The 19,285-nt window shown below is 47.1% G+C and overlaps 1 protein-coding gene across 2 annotated transcripts; it reads left to right on the top strand.

Moving 5' to 3' along the window:
* Window positions 1–442: 442 nt before the first annotated feature.
* On the top strand, window positions 443–18,577 carry zfhx2 (zinc finger homeobox 2). 2 transcript variants are annotated; one of them, XM_012853380.3, is made up of 5 exons: window positions 443–580; window positions 4,231–4,389; window positions 6,557–6,617; window positions 10,174–14,300; window positions 15,504–18,577. In XM_012853380.3, exons 1-5 carry the CDS (start codon window positions 575–577, stop codon window positions 15,903–15,905), a joined length of 4,755 nt encoding a protein of 1,584 aa, XP_012708834.2. In that variant the 5' UTR covers window positions 443–574; the 3' UTR covers window positions 15,906–18,577. The 2 variants fall into 2 exon arrangements, with proteins under 2 accessions (XP_012708834.2, XP_012708833.2); XM_012853379.3 differs by having other exon boundaries at window positions 4,231–4,398.
* Window positions 18,578–19,285: the final 708 nt, after the last annotated feature.

Raw genomic sequence — 19,285 nt, 5'->3', positions numbered from 1 at the left:
TTACACCATGTGATCACCATGGTGAACTTTTTTTTAAGACAGACACCAGTTCAGGATGTACACAGATAACATATAACACCCAAACACAACACATTTCAACACATTATATATATATATATATATATATATATATATATATATATATATATATATATATATATATATATATATATATAAGTATTGTTGTATTGTCTATTAATAGTCGTGTTTTTTTTCCTATTCTTTTATTTTATTTTATTTTTTCTCATTTGTGTGTGTAAATTATTATCAATTCACGTATTCTCTTCTTTAATGTCTACATAGAAGCATTGTCTTTTATGACTTGTTTATCTACCGGATTGTGGCACTTTTGGGCCTCCATACTTGATGTGCCCTCTGAATGTCAGCAATCAGCCTTGGGGGGAGCTGTGGTCTGTTTACTAGAGGGAAGAGGGGAAGGAGAGAGGGCGAATGAAGGGAGGGGGAGAACAGAGCAGAGAGAGAGCGAGCAAGCGAGAGAGGGAGGGCAGTCAAGAAAACTTTTCACTTGTGAGGAGCCACAGAGGAAGCGTGTGTGCGTGTTGGAGCGGCGACCATGCAGGTAAAAACGCATTAGCTAATTGCTCCCAACTTAATTAAACGAGATTTCGCGATCGGTTAATTGCGCCCGATCGAGCGCGGAGAGTGGCCTGCAACTGTTTAGACGAGCGAGCAGAGCGACGGATCGTGCCCCGATACTAATCCGATCCATATTAGAAATCCTACATTAAATCCCAAACTTTTTTTTCCTGCCCCCTCCGTCTCTCTTTCGCCTGCTCTCCCCTGCACCACCACCCCCCACCCCCCCGGATCGTCGAGGCGAACGCGAAGCACGTACTCCGCTTTCAAGTAGCGTTTTTTTTGTGTGTGTGTGTGTCCGTGTGCCACAGAGTGTGTATCGTTTAATTCTCTCGCCAATTACGTGCTGGGAGCTGTTTAAACAAGAGTTTTAAAAATGCCCATGTGTTGCACGGAAACTGTTTTTAAGGTGTGGATCCGAGCGCTAGGACGCCGTCAAATAGAGGGTCTAACTAGTCGGCGAGGGAGGAGGGGGTGCGAGTGGTTTCCAACACATCTGTAAGCGGAGCCCACGTTCATTAATTAAATGGCTTTAGTCCGGCTAGGCCTCCATTTACGCTGCTGAGCAGCAGGCGGCGGGCGGTGCAACCCTAGATGCCCGATTGGCAGCCCACAATCAGAGGGGGAAGGAAATAACTAGAGGCCGAGGTTGTTGTTGTCGTGTGTGTGTGTTTTTTCCTCTCTCTAATCAGAAGTTTCGCGAGTGGATTTCTTTATGTTAACGGGGGACCGAGCGCCCCCCCCCCCCCCGCACCCTCCCCAGCTCCCACCCGGGCAGGACGAGCTCGCTCGGCGGGGAGCGGGGAGCGCCCAGTCGGAGGCAGTTTGAGCAACGGTTAATTATCGCCGCCTGCTAACAGGCTAGCTAGCCAAGTGACACGGCTGGTAACAGCTCCGGCTCTTTTGTTTATTCATTTAACCACGGCCCGGCCCGGGGCCGGCACACCGCCCCGACGCTTTCCGCGTCCTCGCCTCTCGCGGTTCCCGGGAGAAGTGTGTTTTTTCGGGTTGTGTTTTCTTTTTTTCGGTAAACTAACGGCTAACGAGCATTTCCAAACAGCGTTGTAATGCGACGTTGCAGGCGGGGGGAGGAGGGAGGGAGGGAGCGAGGGTGGGGGGGCTCCACAGCCTAGCTTGCTAGCTAATTGATTCGGTCGGCAGAGCTAATTAGGCTGATCGTTAATTAGCCTCGTTAAGGCGAGGGGCCCGAAATCTGTTGCGTTGTGGCGTTTATCGCTGCATGTGTCGTTAAGTGGTAACTGTGATATATATGCGGTGCAGACGTAGACTCATCGGAACGGGATCTGGTCGCCTGTCCCCGCTAGCTTGCTAATTGGCGTGAGTAGGAAGTAAGGTGGTTGCTGTGTTGGTATTTTTACCTCCTGGGCAAGGGCTGCATTCTTGTTTGGCTGCATCTGTGATTATTAATGCTCGCAGGAAGATATAGCTATAAAAAAAAAATGCTTCGATGATTTCCTTTAAGTTCACACTACTAGATGTCCTGTTTTTTTTTTTTTTTCCAGATGAATAAAACATGCATGCTATTGAGATGAGGCAACGCGATCTCAAAATAAACGGCACAGTGTTTTTTTTGTTGCATCTGTCAGAAGTAGTGCTGCATGGCATCATTTGCATTTTTTTAATGCTCTGTTTGTTCTCCTTCCCACCCCCTCTCTGTAGTACAGGTTTGTACAGCTGTGAGACGAGTCTGGATTTTTAGTCTGAATTAAAAGAGGAATAAAACATTAGCTCTTCTCATTATCATAGATGGGTTCTTGCACTACAATGTGACATTTGAGCAGGTCATGGCGAACAACTAAATGAGGAACCTCCCGTGTACCGCAGGGGCCATTATGAGGTTCCCACGGTGTTGATAACTTTGACCTGAAATACCACATGCTCACAAATTTAAATCTAAATTGCCTAACGCAATAATGGATGTTACTTAGAAAAACGGACAAGCGCAAATTATTTCTACAGCGACTATGATCATCACAGTGTTGCTATAATTATGGCTAGAAATAGTTTTTGTAAGAGTTGTTTTCGAGACGAAACGGAGACGGGGTGCTTTCAAAAGCTGAAAACCAGCGGGAGATTTGTCCGTTGATTTTTTTTTTTTCCACTTGAACACGTAAAAAAAAAGTGTTTAATTTCCTCTTTTTAATATGTTGCTAGGAAACTATCAACAAACAATATTTAGGTGGTCAGAACAAAGTGACATTTGTTCTAACCACGCTAACGGCCTGTGTTTCACAGGTCAATTAATTGGCATTTGCAAAAGAAAGATAGGGTGTGTTATTTTTTTTCAAAGTAAACATTGTCGGCGGCTCCTAAAATTAACCCTATGGAAAGAAATTTGGTAGAAACCAGAAGTTGTGCGGGTTATTTACTTATTTTGCTGCTTACATAGTTGGAAACATGAACGCTATTCGGTTGGAGCAAAGAATAAAAAGCGACTCCTATTTAGGCAAACTTTGCTGACCAAATCTTCATGCTTCCTGCCATGTTGGTGACAGTAATGAAGGAAACGGATAACGAATGATCATCTGGGTATGTTTACGTCACTGAAAATGTTCCAGACTGAACCGCTAACAGCCAATTAAAAAGCGATTTTGGAAGGGGGCGGAGCAGCAAGGCACAAACTTACTGAAGTGCAATGCCCACTGTAATCTATTTTTCATTTTTAATGCGTGGATCTAAGCAAAAAAAACTACGTTTAGTAACAATTAAGTGCTTGTGTAAAATGTTTTTGTTGCTGTGTGTGTTGAAACTCGTGTATAACAAGCTAATAACAAGCCAGACTGCAGTCATCTGCTTGTCCAATCAGAAAACGACTCAATTAGACGGGTGGCACTCCTTTAGTTTCCTTATAGTGATTATCCATGTTCCTCGTGACCACAAACGTCTTCCATCTGTTGACTTTTTCTTTAATAGGAGGCTTATGAGTCTAATTTTCTATCAGCCACCTGTCTGGCAATGTGCAGCAACAGGTGGGGCAGGGGGGAGCACCGTAAATTCCCCAGTGAAAGAAGTTTAAACCACGGGAACGCCCGTAGAGAGCGCTAGATTTAAAGCAGGAACTCTAAAACCTCGCACCAGAAGGCCCGCTCCCGTGGTTAGAGACGTCCGAGATGCGGACGGAATAACCTGTCTAAATATAACGCTGATCTGAGATCACTTTTGTGTTTTCACCAAATGAAACGGCGCTGTTGCTGCCATATGCTGATCGACGTTACACAACAATTGGCTCAGGTGCGCAAGTTCCCGACAGTAAAAAAAAAAAAAAACATTGTTTAAAAGTTTGATTAATGAACAATAATGGTTTCTTTTTTTCCTTTCTTTTTTTGCATTTAAGGTTTAGATTTGAGTTTTTGTCCTTCCTGGTGTTGGGTTTGTTTCTCTTTTACTGTTTTAATTCAAACGTGTTGCGTTTAAAAGAGAGGATCTAGGAGATCAGCTGTGTGTGACATGAACAAAATGCATTCTCCGAGTCTTTGTTGAAATGTTCCCATTATCAGCCAACCCGCGCTATTAACAGCCCGCTGTAATGCTTAACCAGCAAGCGCCGACTTCCCAATAACATATTTTTAGTAGGATGAGCGTGAGTCACTGACATTGGTCTGTATCTGTCAGGAGGAGTCTGTAGAGACGGTGCGCAGTGAAAGGAATGGAGTTGCAAAGTGGCTGTGCCCCCTGTGCCAACAAGGGCAGCCTGACAGATCTTCCCTGTCTCTACATCTCACCGAGCAGCACAGCGTACTTCCATCGTGTGTGGACAGACTGCTGGACATTGTAAGTTTGGTACGTAACTACTCCCCATATCTTTCGTCATAAATGTCACAAGTGAAGCCTGGGTTCTACATATTTATATTTAATCACTCTTTTTCTGATTGCCTTGCTTAACCAGAACTCACAGTGGGAGGATTAGGAAAGCTGACCGTCGTTCAGCTTTAGAGTTGTAAATATTGGAACGTAAAAACAAAAGATCTGCGTCTCTTTGCTGCTTCTAGGGAGTTAAAGCAGAAAGGTTGCAGTCGGGTGCAGCGAGTTAAAGCACTTAACTAATCATGGGCGCACACAACCATGTCCGGAACAGCAGGAGCTTTGGCTGTTGTCCTGTCCTGGGCGCAAAGGTGTGCGCCAAGGTGGAAAGACGTCGGCAACGGCGTTAAAGCTGCCAGTTAATCCGAGAAGAAGCCATTAGGCCGTTTCCAAACTATTTTAACTTCATCATTCAGCTGTGAGGGATGATTAACAAGCGATAGAAACTTTAAAGAGATTGCTTATCTTCTCTGGGTTGAAAGTTCCTGAAAATTTCCCCCCAAGCTCAGGCAGTGTTATAAGAGAAATGGGGGAAAAAGCCCAAAAGCTCCATCCCAGCCCCTACAGGGCTCAGCATGGTAAAGTTCACGGCAATGCCGTTAGGAACAGCGTGAGCAAGTGCAATCTGTTTGGGAGGCGAAAGCTTCTTCGCACTAAAGTGATATGGACGGGAGCCATGGATTTGCAAAGTTACACGAGAATGACCCACGAGACCTCTGGGAAAATTACACTTAAGTAGAGCCATAAAGCACCGTGCCATGTCTGGAGAAAAAGTCATATTCACACAAACACCTCATACCATCTGTTGGGCATGGGGGTGGAGGGCTGATCTGAAGTTTGATGCAATTTTTGGGGCTATTTTAAACCGCATTTGTACCGAAAAACCTGAATCACTAGAGTTTAATTTAAACCTTTTTGCCAAGAAGCGGGCAAAGGGATGTTTTTTAACACCCTGTTGTACGTCAGCAGAGCTGCTTCAGCCAATGGGGAAGGACACGAATAATCAGTTAAACTGGTTCATATTGTAGAGTTATATAATCCAGGGTTGGGTTCCTTTTAAACGCAGCACACCACTGCAAATAATTGGGAGAAAAAGTAAAAAATGTAAGGACTTTTATTTAAAACGTTAATCTTTACTATGTAAACATTTTCTACGTTTTTATTTCATTGACGGAAGTGATGAGTTTTTTTTTGTTTTGTAACTCAAGTTTACTTTTGGGTTGAGGCTTAGATCTGCTTCTTAGCAACACAATACTAGTTAAAACAGTCTTAAATACTATAAGGAGCAGTAAATGAGTTAATTCAAAATCTGTTAACGGTATAGTGGATGATATTTTATTTTTTATAAGTGAGAAAAATAAAGTCCCTTTTTGAACAACTGCGCATGTGCAAGACCATCTTACCTTGCTCTTTAGGGGGATCTCATGAAAAAAAAAAAATCTCCCAAATACACCCATTTCTTTTTACTGAGGCCTTCCTCTTCTACTTCTTAACCTGTCAGTTTGTTTTTTGCGACTCTCAGCCATTTTTAAAGTATACGGAGCAGCAGAGCTGCCATGGACGGCTAACACCTGAGCTAACTTGATGCATAAACACTGGAAGATGTGCATGCGCAGCCAGCAAGAGGAAACTAGCAAGAACCGTGCGCGCATACACTGACGTTAGGTGAGCCAATGTGATTGGCCAGTGGGACAGCCAATGGATCAGATGATCCCCTTGAAACTCGAAGCTGAAAAATATAGTCCACGATACCTTTAATAAACTAACAGGATGGGCAGTTTTAGGTGCGTTCTGGATGTTTAACATTGAAACAGCAATAGCCTAAGTGTCTAGGCTTTAAAGTGTTGGAGAAGTCAGTCACCTCACTGATCTTAAGAACTTTAAAGAACACACTCATTGCATAGAGTTAGGAGCCGGAGTGAGTTCGTATTGGTGGCTCTATTAAAGATGGCTTATGCTCTCAGGGTAATTTGCAAATTAAAGACTAGCCAGGCTTGCTATGTGTAATATAACCACACTTGCTTGTGTCACGCCCAAATGTGCTACATAATGACATTCGGCTCATCTAGCAGGAGCTGTTGCAGATTCAAGTTTGTGACGAGGATTCAGCTGAATGACTCCTGCTCTCTTCTTACAGGCCGTTTTAAATCAGGCTGCCGGCGGAGGAGAGGACTGCAAAGGTGTTCAGCGGCCCACAGGTGAGCTTTAATGGCACGTACACTTAGTTAAATCATAGAGGGCATAATTCACTGACCTGATAAATACGTTCACAATAAACTAACTGGATGGATTCCCACAAACTAATAATCAATTTAGTCTTTATTGTCATGATGTAACCATAATGAAATTGTGGTGAGGCACCGGCTCAGAATTCACACATAACACACAGACGCAAATAAAGACGTTCAAGTTGAATGCACTGACGACTCCTCCTGAGGAGCTAAAAAGCATAAAGTCTTTAGTATCTGAATTAAACATTCCTGTCAAAAATGACAGCAGTCACTTTACAGAATTAGCGCTTTTAGTGCAGTTCCATGAATGTATCAAATACTTCTGGAGACGTTTTAAAAAGTGTGTAAATGGGCATTAGCAAAAATTTAAATGTAAAGGTGAATTGATGCTAAAGTCAAAAAGACGGGTAGCAGTCAGTTTACGGGATGATGTAAAACACTTTGTAAAGCACGAATGGACCTGACTTTCTCAAAAAAGTTTAAAGTGTTAGCAAAAATTTAAATATTCAAGTTAAAGAACTGAGCCATTTGCATGGATGTCCGAACATTCCCCGAGAAACTAAGTGTGCAAATATACATTAGCATTTGAGAGAGAGTGTAAATAGTTCTCAACTGGATCAAGAACCTGTGGAACCAGCAGCGTGTTTGTAAACGTGTAACAGATCATGAACAGGGCTGGTGGCTTAATGAGTCTCAGCAGGGGGCGACGGCCCTCACAGCTTTGGGAGAAAAGCTGTCTTTTGATTTAATGTTCCTGAATGGTTTACCTGATGGAAGTGGCTCAAACAGTGCATTGCCCTGGTGGGTCTGTGGCAGTAGATCTGGCCCTTTCCTGGACCCGCGCAGCATGGACCATGTCTAGACCTTGTAGACGGCATCCCACAATTTCCTGTGCTCTACTCACCAGCCGTGCTAAATGCTTCCACTCTTGTGCCGTGCATCTCCCATCCCACACCGTCTCGCTGAGACACAAAATGTTTTCCATTGTAGCTCTTTAGAAGTTTATGAGCAGCTGAGTAGAAAGTCCAGTCAGTTTCAGTTTTCTATTAGAGAAGAGCCGGAGGACATGTGAATGTCCAGGAACTTTATGCTGTCCACACGCTCCACCACCACAGGGATTTCGTCCACAAGGTTCTCAACGGTGTTTGGGGGGGATTAGCAGAGCAGTCGTGGGTGAAGAGAGTGTGGAGGATCAGTGGGACAGATGTGCGTTTCCCTTTCCTCACCACCTGGGGCCTGTTGGTGAGGAAGTCACTGATCCAGGAGCAGAGGGGTGGAGATAATCTCAGGTTGTGGAGCTTCAGAACCAGCATGTCTGGTCGCACGGTGTTGAATGCTGAGCTGAACTCCATGAATAGCATCCCATCATAGGTGTTTGGATGCTGCAGGTGATGCAGAGTCCTGTGAAGTGCCGGTGAGACAGCATCCTCTGTAGAGAGATTCTCCCTGTAGGTGAACTGCAGGCTGTCCAGGCCAGCGGTGATGGCGTCCTTTAAGTGTAATTCAGGAGGATCCTCTCGTACATCATCATGGTGCTATGAAAATGTATTTGCCACAAGATTTCTACTTGTGCACTTTTGGTCACAGTTACATGTTTCCGACTATCATTTTAAAGTCTGACAAAGATAACCTGAGCATAAAGGGTTCTCGTCAGCGCATTTCAGCGTAACGGGTCATTACCCTGTCAGTTGTCAAAATGACGCTGATATTAGGCCGTTATGTCGACTTTCAATCAGCGTTAACGGCTTTGGCGGACATTCGGGCTCCCTTACCGCAGGGTTTCTCCCACTGACTTATTCACGTTGCTCAAACTGTCGCACTTTTTCCGGCGGCGGCGCACAGACGCTCCCGTCTCCTCCCTGCAGCTGCACACCTGACCCAAACGAAGAGCTGGAAGCCTTAAACTCTGCTAACATGTGGAGAGCAGCCAGAAGAAAACATGCGGCCCTCGTTTTAGAGACGATAAACCCAAAAGTGGTGTTCAGAGAAACTTTCCCAGGCAGGCAGACTAGAAAAACACAATGCTAAACGGTGCTACGTGCTAAGCTAGCAGGACACCGTGGAGTGGTACGGCGTCAGTAAAGAAGTAAACCTTCTCCGGGCGACACAAGCTAACGCTAGCTGTTGTTAGCTTGACAGCCCAGTAACGAGCTTTTGTCGGTCATGTTCCCCCTTTGAGCTGAACCTCCGCTGCATGGTTTAATAAATAAATACTGAAACTACAAAACATATTTACCGCTACGCTGTCGAAAATCCTGTTGAGAACTCTGGTTTATGCAAAGCTTTCAAATAATTTTATCTGACAGAGGAAAAGAAAACTATTCAAACCAACCAGGGCCCATGTGAAAAAGTAATTCTTCTGAATTAAAAACTGGTTGTTCCACTCTGGGCCCTTCAGGCATTTGTGAAAGCTAGGAGGGAGCCTTTTCCTCTTCTTCATATAATTCATACATTTCAGTCACATTGGGGGGGTTTTAGGCATGACTATTTAAGGTCACACCACTCCATACGAGTCAAATCTAGGTCAAGACTTTGACTAGACCACTCCACAACGTTCTATCCTGGATACCTTTAGTGCAGTTTGGCTTAAGCTGGCAATCTGACCCTAACCCTACCGAATTTAATGTTAGGGAGACAGATTCATGGTTCCATCATCAAGGTCGTTCACTTCCTGAAGCCACAAAAGCAGACGCAGACCAGAACTTTCATCACTGCAACGTTTGACTAAGTTCATCTTTAAATGCTGTTAATCTCACACCGGCAACAGGAGGCACGAAGTTCTACTTTTGTCTTATCAGTCTACAGAACATTTTCCCAGACGTTTTGGGGCTCATAAAGATGTTTTTATCTGTATTTTTTTTTGGTAAATGTGAGACAAACCTTTGCGTTGGTTTTGGCCTTTCACTGGATGCCATGTTGTTCAGTGCTTTAGATGTTGTTCTGGGTTCTTTAGTGACCCTCCAGATGAGCTGTATGTGCGCTCTTGAAGTAGTTTTGGTTGGCTGGCCACTCCTGGGAAGGTTCCCTGCTTTTCCGTCAGAATCCTCTTTATTCGGCCATTTTTATGCACAGTCGAGGAATTTGACTTCAGTTGCAGCCCTCATCGCATACAGACATTTATTACACATAGATAAGAGGTATATTCCCGACTAGCTCCTTTTGAGACCTTTCAGCCTACTTCATGTTGTCGGGCAGGTTCAGCGTAATTTATTTCCTCATTCTAGAGGTCTGGCGGTACTTTTTCACATAGGTTTAGGTCGGTTTGAAGATATTTTTATTTTTTTCTCAATAAATGACATCTTTATTAGAAAATCAAATTTTTATTTACCTGTTATCTTTATCTGAGAATCACATTTGTTTCATGATCTGAAACGTCAGGTCACAAAAAAAGCATAAACAGAAGGAATCTGTAAGGGGTCACAACACTGCATTATTATTAATATTTTTTAGGTTTAGAAACATGAAATCTAAGAACTGATGTTGATAAATCTGAATTAACAATGTGTTTTTTTTCTTTCTCCAGATGCTGAGTTTTCACAGCTGATGTCCACTGCGGAGAGCCATTCAGACCCCTGCCAATCAGCGGAGTGTTCAGACGCTAGCCAGACGCTAGGAGACAAAGAGATGGAGGAGGAAAGAATAATGGAGCAGGAGGGAGGTGAAGCAGCAGCAGCAGCGGTTTTAATAGAGGAGGGAAACCTGCTGCCAGAAGCCAAACTACAAAGTGCAACTGAAAACTCAGAAATACCCGGCGCAGGCGAAAAGTCGGCGGCTAAAAACGGCACGCCGGCTGAAAGTAGCAGCAGGGCATTCAAATGCAATGCCTGCATGGAAAGCTTCTCCAACAGGACTGCCTTGAGTGTTCATTATACATCTGCATCCCACATTCAGAGGATGACGTCGGGCGCAGCGAAGCAAGGCGCAGAAAGCTGCGGCCAGACTCCCTCGGCCGCGGGCCTGTCTCGGCCGTATATATCAAACAAGCCCTACCAGTGTGCCGTGTGTCGAGTCTCCTACAATCACGCCATCACCCTCGAGAGCCATATGAAGTCTGTTCTGCACCAGACCCGCAGCAGAAACGCTGGCATGGCTTCCAACGGTGCGGTAAGCGCTGCGGGTTCGAGAGGAAGCAACGCCAGCGCTCCGAACCCCGGAGTCACAACCTCTGAAAGCAGAGCCGGTTCTCTGGGTACCGCCAGCAGCTGTGCTGCTCCTGGATCAGTGATGGGGAGCGGGGCAAAAGATGGAGAGCAGATCGCAGGTGCGCAGGTGGCTCCCTCCCTCCTCGCCTCCCCGGTGGCCTCAGCTCAGGCAGTCTCCGCCTTCCTCACCCTGCTCACGTCGACTCCCAGCACCCTGTCGCATTCCATCCTCCCGTCTCTGTTCGCGGCGGGCGCCGCTCCCGGCGCCGCCGCACCTCAGCTCATGCCTCAGCCTCACATGGTCATGCCCCTCATCCTGAATGGGCTCCAAGCCCAAACCCAGCAGCATCCAGAGAACCAGCAGGGCCAGCTCCTCACTCAGTGCGTGCCATTCGTAGGCCTCAACCCAGCCCAGCAAGCCCTCCTAACCCAAAGACTAAACAGCTTACAGAACCAGTGGTCTTCGGCGGTGGTCCCAGCTCAAATGCAGGCCTCTCAGGAAGAGCAGGAGCGGCAGAGCGGTGACCAAAAGGCCTCGGATCAGATCAAGAGCGCGGACGACGGCACTTCCGATCACGCGACGGGAGAGGGACCTAAAGGAGAAAACGTTGAGGGATCTGCACAGCGTGCCGACGCAGAAGGCCAAGAGAAGGTCGACAGCGACGAGAAGGTAAAAGAGCATCAAGATAGCACAACAGATGGAGAGCGCTCCACAAATCAGTCGAACACGAAAGGCGACACAGAAGCTTGCCTGAATCACTCCCCGGCGGGCACAGGCAAGAGCCTCCGCCATGACAACCTCTCGCCCTCTGCATCCGTGGCCAGCAGCTCCAGCCTCAGTCCGGTAAACTTGAACCTTACGCTCAGCCCCGACCCCGCCCCCCGCGAGTCCCAGTCCAGCTCCACCCCCGGCGGCTCGTCAAAGCCCAGCCCAAAAAGTAACGCCTTAACCACCAGCCGAACACGTGTTCCCTGTACCGCCGTAGAAAGCAATCATTTAGACCTTCCTGTGCTGTCGGAGTTCCAGTCTGAGGTACTTTGGGCGTTCTTTGAGTCGCGCACCGAGGCGGACGCCGCCAGCCCTCCCCATGAAGACTGTGAGGCACTGGGCAGGGAGGTCGGGCTGTCAGAGGAGGCGGTCCGCAGGTGGCTGAGCCACGCCCGGCACACAAAGCAGAGGCGGCGAGCAGAGCTGAAGCATGCGGGTGGATTCACGAGGCGCAGTCCGGGCTCTGACGACGACTACGACGACGAGGAAAACTCCCTGATTATCGCAGAAGACGACGGCGACGCTTCCAGTAGTCAGGTGATGGATTTGTCTGGCGCCAGAGAGAAGCGCAAGAGAAGGGATGCAGGAAGGGAGGGCCACGGAGACGCCGCCCTGACGTCGGACTCTGAAATCGAGGCGTACACTTCTGTGGTGGTCTCTGACGAGGAGAGCCAGAGTGAGTCGCTCAGAGAGGGTCCGGAGAGCCCTAGAGATGAAGCGCAGCGGGAGACGCACGGCGACAAGGGCCCCGCCGGAGGGAAGGTGCTGCGCTCCACAACGGTGTTTCTCTCTGACGCCGAGGACGAGTACGAAGACGACGAGGGCGGAGGAGCTCAGAGGGCCAGGAAGAAGAAGCGCAAAGGGGACTTTGAGCGGGATGAGGTGGAGCCGAAGAAGGAAAGACCCGACCCGGACGTGGATCTAGAGTTGGAAGCTCAGGGAGATCCTCCGGGTTCACATCCTGCAGCGATGGACCTCACTGAGATTCCAGCCGGCGCTCTACACTCGCTTCCTCTGTCCATCGCTCCTTTTTCCACTCAGTTCCTCAGCCCCTACGTTCTCTCTCTCGCTCCCTCGGTGGCAGGCGACGGAAGCAAAATATCGCTCTTTCCCAACGCCCCGACCATCACCCGCTTCCCCGGCTCTCTGCTCTCGCAGACGCTCTCCTCCCACAACCCGGCCTCCCGCTACCTGTCCAACGGGGACGACTGTGAGGCGGCGCTGGACCTCAGCATCGGCAAAACCAACTCCAAACACGCTCCCTCCCCCTCTTCTTCTCTCGCTGACAGAATATCTGTGCAGAAGGGGCAGCTGCTGGACGGACTCGGCCTCCGGCCCACCGCCAAGGGCCTGGTGGTCGTCCAGGTCAAACCGGAGCCCGGCACCGCCAACAGCCCCATAAATCTGGTGAACTGCAGCAACATTTCAAAGTCTAACATCTACATGAGGCCGGATGACAAGACAAAGGCCTCGCTGCTGAAGGTGGACAGGGACCGGGAGGAGTCGGAGCTGCAGGAGAGGAAGTCCAAAGGGAAGCGGTACCGGGACATGCGGCGCTCCAGGACCATCATTCAGGCGGAGCAGCTGGACATTCTGTACGGCTGCTACTTCAAAGACCCCAACCCCGGGAAGCACGAGTTCGAGCAGATCTCCGAGTGGGTCCACCTTCCAAAGAAGGTCGTTCAGATCTGGTTCCAGAACATGAGGGCGAGGGAGAGGAAAGGCGAGGTGCGGTTCATCAGCGACGGCACGTTGGCTGCCGTTGGGAAGCCTCTCATCAAATTCACGTGGCCTCTCTCCAAACCCATATTCTCCAACAAGACGGCGCCAAACAACACCGGGGGCATCACGGCGGCCCCAATCGTGCGAACTCTCATAAAGACAGAAAAGGAGCCGGAGAAAGAGCTGGCGAAGCCCGTCGTGGTCAAGAAGGTGATCCCGGTTCCCATCAAGCCCAAGGAGGCGGTGTCCCCCGCCGCGGGCTCCCCTGTGAGCAGCGGCGTCGTCGCCGCGGTGCCAAAGACCAAGCCTGAAGCCAGCAGCAATGTCAGCATGGTGAAAGTCCCACCCAAAGTCCCCACCCCCGTGCTCCTGGCCCCGCCCAAGGACCCGGTTCCCATCGCCCCGCGCCCCACCCAGAAACGGCTGGAAGAGGAGAGCGAGGAGGAGAAAACGGACGAGGAGATGGTGGACGAAAGCGACGCGGGGATCAGACCGGGGATGGCTAATCGCATGGTGCCCAAGCTGGCCACCACGCCCATCAACAACAGGCCCCCCGCCGCCGCCGCCGCAATGGTGCCGCAGAAACAGAACGGCCTCAACTACTGGACCCCCAAAGTCCCCATAAAGATCAACACTCTGTCCAGAGAACAACTGGCGCTTCCCACACACACGCCCCCCCGCACCATCCCGCCTCCCCCCACCCCGAGCATCGCGCCGGTCAGCCCCAACACGTCCGGCTCGGCCAAGGCGGCCAGCCCGTCCACGCCGATCGTGCCCAAGCCCAGCCCGACGGAAAGCAGCTTCCTGTCCCACTCGGCCAGCCGCAGGCCGCGCACCCACCTGTCCTGCCTGCAGCTGTCCATCTTGCAGTCGTGTTACGAAACCTGCGCCCACCCCAACGCCATGGAGTGCGAGGCCATCGGCGCCGAGCTCAACCTGCCGCTCAAGGTGGTGCAGATCTGGTTCCAGAACACGCGGGCCAAGGAGAAGCGCTGGAGGCTGCAGCAGGAGAAAATGGTACGTTGGTGAAACTAATAAAGTGTTGCTGCTCCTGCAGGACTGGTCTGAAAAGGCAAAGAGTTTTTGATGTTGAACTGCAGCATTCTGGTCTGAACATTCGAGTTTAAAACACACTCTGGGCCTTTTTACGATGCATATCAACCACTCTTTACACTTACACTGCAAAAAGAGAACTAAAAATAAGTAAAATTTTCTTGAAATTAATGTATTTGCCCTTGATTTGAGCAGGTTAATAAGATTATTTGCCAATGGTATGAGTATTTTTACCCCTAAAATAAGATAATTAGATATCCTTCACTTGAAATAAGATGATGGAGAAGAATTGTTCCTATTTTATGTGCAAAAATCTTATTCCATTGGCAAATAGGCCTATTTATCTGCTCAAATCAAGGAAAAATACTTTAATTTCAGGAAAAAAAATCTTATTTTTAGGTGTTTTTCTTGCAGTGTAGATTTTCTCTAATTCATATCGGGTCAGTTTTGTAAATTGCTTTGAATGTCACATTTTGCCCCATTTCGAGTTTGTTTTTGCATTTTGTGACACTTTGAGATCATGAAACTAATTTTAATATTGGACAAAGATAAGCAGAGTAAACACAGGGGGGCGTTTTCAAATGAACATTTTATAAAGGTAAAAAAACAACCTAAGAACTGGTCGTGCCACCTTTGGCTCCAACAGCTACCATCAAGTGTTTGGGAGTAACTATTATTAGTTTTTCACATCGACGTGGAGGAAACATTGCAGAATTGTTTTAATTCGGCTACATTAGAGGGCGTTCAAGCGCGGACGGCCCGGTGAAGGTCACGCCACGGCATTTCTAAGATTTAACTCCAGATTTTAACTCCAGAAGATGTATTTTGAGGTGTTTTTGGGTTGTTTTTCAGCCGCTTAGGGGTAGACTCGCTGTGACAGGCTGTGTAATCCAAGTACACGGACCCTCATGGTCCTGAAGGGACAGCCGGACGTTCACCTTCAGGGTTTTCTTGCAGGGTTCCAGCTGAATCAGGAAAAGCAACGCCATATTTGATGTTCCTTTAGCTGGTTCTGTGCCATAAAGTTCAGCTTTTGTCTGTCAGTAAGTCGTGAGGATCATCCAGATGTTTCTTAGCGTCCAGGAGGAGAAAGGTCTGTTCCCTTTTTACCCTAACGAGTAAACTTAACTTAACGAGTGTTCCCCGTCTCTTTGTCTCCGACCGCAGTACCCGCTGTCGGACGAGAAGGTGGACACCAGCTCAGGAAGCTATCTTCAGTACAGCGCCCTGAAAGCCAACCGGCCCATCCTCCCCAAGCCCGTTCAGCTGACCATCACCGAACCCGCCGCCTCTCCGGTGCCGGGCCAGCCGGCGCCGAAGGAAACCCTGACGGGCCACTGCGACGCCTGCAGCGTGTCCTTCGAGTCGCGGGCCGCCGCCAGGGCCCACGTCTTCTCGCCGCGTCACCTGGCCACGTTGAGAACCACTAACTTCGGCCAGCCGCCGGGCCTGGTCAGCAAGAACAGCTCGCAGGTTTCCCTCCCCGCCGCCGTGACCAGCCCGGCAGCCGGCGCCGAAGGGGAGATCGTCATCGAGTTGGCGCCCTCGACAGCCACCAGCAAAAGTTAAAGAGACTCGGATCGGGAACGGTCTGCACATTGACAATTGTCGGAGCCATTTGGGGCTCCCAAGATTTTAATAGACACGTTTGAGCACTAATCCTCTAAAAGGTAACCTTTCGCTACGGCGCCCCCCCCAACCCCATCCTCTGCTCCACCGTCACTTGACCTGAGCTCATTAACTGGAGCAGACTCTTCCCATGCTGCTTGTCACTTTATCAGCTGATTCCTGATGAGAGTGGTGACCCTCTAAAGTTCTCCTGGACCCCCATCACCCCCTACAGCAACACCTTCCTGGCCGTGTGCTTATTATGTATTGACTAACTTCCTATAATTTGTAAAAGACACTCAACTGGGAATGCTCGAGCTCTTCTCTCCTAAAGACTGAAGCGAGTGTTTCTGCTTTTTCGGCAGCGGCAACAGTGAGCCCGGAAACACTTTTTTTTTTTTTTTTTTTGGGATAATAACGCAAAATACTCACATAAATAACTGCCTGTTTTGTTTTTGGGGTTTTCTTTGGTGTTTTTTATTTTCTGTTAACCTCCTCCTCCTCATGCCGACTTGCATCCCCTGTCGAGCAAAGCGTGCCGATATCACACGACCGGACTGAGCTGTCGGGGAAAGGAAGAAGAAGAAGAAAAAAGAGAGATGCTAGCAGCAATGCAAGAGTGGTTTTGTCTTTTCATTTGGGATATAAAAGAGGTACTATCGAAAGAGCAGGGCGGCAAAGTTGTCCACAATTACATGTTCATAGGTTTTTGACAATCTTAATGAAATGAAAGAGAGACTGAGCTAAAAGGGTTTTAAGAAAGCAGAATCTGTGGCATACCGCACTTTGACGTTTTACATAGTTTGAGATGTTTTTAAGCATTCTGATGCAGGTGTCTTTTTATGAAAAGATGCATGTTGGATGCCTTAATATAAATCACATGAAACAGATTTTTGTTTTGTTTTGTTTTTGTTTTGTTTTTTTTGGCTAATCAACTGTAACATGCTGTGGGTGTGAGCATAATATACAAAGTTTGACTCGGAGCATATCAACGAGGAGCTTATTTTGTTTTTCTCCATAACTTTTACGCCCCTCCATGGGGAGCCGCCTCTTTGAATGTCCTAACAGATATTCTACACCTTAACAAATCCTTCCTGTAAATCTGTCGACTTTACTTTTTTTTTTTTTTTATCACGCAAGGTTCTCCTGGTTCTGTAAATTGTGCGTCCTCCCCGACGTTTGCGCGTCTCTTCTTTGGGAAATCTAAATATTTTACACCTCATGTCGGTGCGTTAACGACGCGGCCGCCTGGAGAGGAAATCCCAAGCGGGGGCGTTTTTGTAAAAAATTATTTCTGTTTGGCAGGACTCAGACTGATTTCCTAATTTTCTGTTTTATTTTTTTTTGTTTTTTTTTTGTTTTTTGGTTTTTAATACTGCAATAGTTGCTTTTTTTTCTACTCCTTTTATTCACTTGAGTGTTTGTACAACAACGGGAAGCAATTACAACTGGCATAACGTTTTTATGTAGGTCAAAAGCCAAATCCAGACAGATTGAGAAAGCAGGCCCCGTGTTTTTTTTCCCCTCCCCTCCCTTTTTTTTTGTTGTTTTGTTCGGTTTCGAAGCAGTGAGTGATCCTGGTCATGTATGTGCTGTGAAATGGGATGTTTAAACTCTTGACACCACAACAAGGGAGACGGTTGGGTATTCTTAGTATCATCTAGTGGTTAATGGGTACTCAGATCTAGGAAGTAAATTAGGAAACACACAAAAAAAAAACGTGTTCGCCGAGAGCTAATGAGATGGTGCTGTGTTGAAGGACACAAACTAAAGAGGTTTTCCTTCGGTTTAAGCTGTATATTAATGTTACTATTAATAGTTTTAACAAAATGCAAAACTAAAAACAAGAACTTTTTTTTTGTAAAGAAATATATTAAAAGAAATAACTGATATTCCAAAGTACTCCTCACTTTGCTTTCTGTCATTAAGAAACCAAAAAGCAATCTTTAGGTCGACAGAGAGCGGGAGAGGTCCTAATGCAAACTATATATATAAAAGATAAAATGATAAAAAAAAAAAAGACGTCCCATGGCTTGACACTTGCACTAGTCCACCATTTTTTGCACAAGCTACAGACCTCCGAGACGAACACAGCCGTCACCGCCATGTTTAAAGTCACTAGGAGCGGCGGCGGCGAAGCAGAGAGGGGAACGATGTCCTTTTAACCACGAGTAATAATTTGTACATCTGTTGGAAACTGTATCTTGTGTGTAAAGCAAGGACTAGTGTGCTCGAAGCTGGGATGACACAACACGCACACACAGACACAGTGTTGCACTGTCCAAACTAGATACCGTTTTTATGGAGATCTGCTTTATATTCCCTTATGTTTCATTGTCACTTTTGATTATCACTATTGTTATAACTGTACTACTACTTATACAATTTATTATTACTACTCATCACTGTTTTTTGATTCTTCTTGATTCATAATGGGTTTTAATGCCACCGCTCTGCGGAGAGAGTATGGTATTCCTATGAATATTGAACAATAATAGTGGCAGTGTTGGTATGAATTGTTAGATCTATGATTAAGCTTAATTTTTCTCCTCACTTGTACCTGCCTTTGTGTTTGGTCTCCATTATGCTTTCTTTGTTATACAGAAAAACAAATAAAACCAGTTCAACAGCAAGGCGAGCGAAGTTGGTCTGATTGCATTCGGGCCTCCTGGTGGGAAGAGGACTTATCAGAGCAGAAGTAGCCTTTTACTCACATAAACGCTCTTTGAGACGGGAAATAATACAGGGGTAAGTTTGGATCGTCTGTGTAGTTGAGCAAACAGCTGATTGTGCAATATGACGAATATAAATGTGACTTTGTAGTCTAAGAAGTCAGATTGATTATTTTTCACTGAAAGCTACTAGAAAAAGGCTAAATATGTGGCCACGTTAGTTTACAGACAATATTTTTTATACGTTTTATTTCCAAGTCTAAACACATGTCCACCCGAGCAGACATAGGGTAAGGTTTAAAAAGCATATTTAAGATTATTGAGAACATGGGGACCATAATTCCCAGAAGAAAGGACCCTGGGCTGATTAGATCGATCAACACTGTGAGCGCCGTCATAAGAGCAGAACTTCTCCTGGTCCAGCATCCAGGTGTGTGTTTACACAATGCCAGGAAGGGAAGGCATCAGCAATGATCCAAGGGTAAGCGATTGTTTTGCCTATTGAAGCATTAAGGGCACTTTTAAAAATCACGCTGAGGCCAGGCTGCACATTGAGAATAGATCAATGAGGCTAAAGAGGCCTTTTTGGGTACGTTGGAGTACAAGGAAAGCTCCAGGACCTGATGGTATTTCCTCCTCTTACCTGACAGCCTGCTGGGGTGAGCTGGC

This window comes from Fundulus heteroclitus, chromosome 21 (assembly GCF_011125445.2).
Source record: "Fundulus heteroclitus isolate FHET01 chromosome 21, MU-UCD_Fhet_4.1, whole genome shotgun sequence".
In the NCBI taxonomy this organism is placed as follows: Eukaryota; Metazoa; Chordata; class Actinopteri; order Cyprinodontiformes; family Fundulidae; genus Fundulus; species Fundulus heteroclitus.
The sequence above is the reverse complement of the archived record's forward strand: the minus strand, read 5'-3'. Positions and strand labels throughout refer to the sequence as shown.

Excerpts from the sequence above, each read along its gene's own strand:
- zfhx2 (XM_012853379.3), top strand. Across the intron at positions 6,618-10,173 it reads AGGTGTTCAGCGGCCCACAG|ATGCTGAGTTTTCACAGCTG; the intron begins GTGAGCTTTAAT and ends TTCTTTCTCCAG. Across the intron at positions 14,301-15,503 it reads GGCTGCAGCAGGAGAAAATG|TACCCGCTGTCGGACGAGAA; the intron begins GTACGTTGGTGA and ends CTCCGACCGCAG.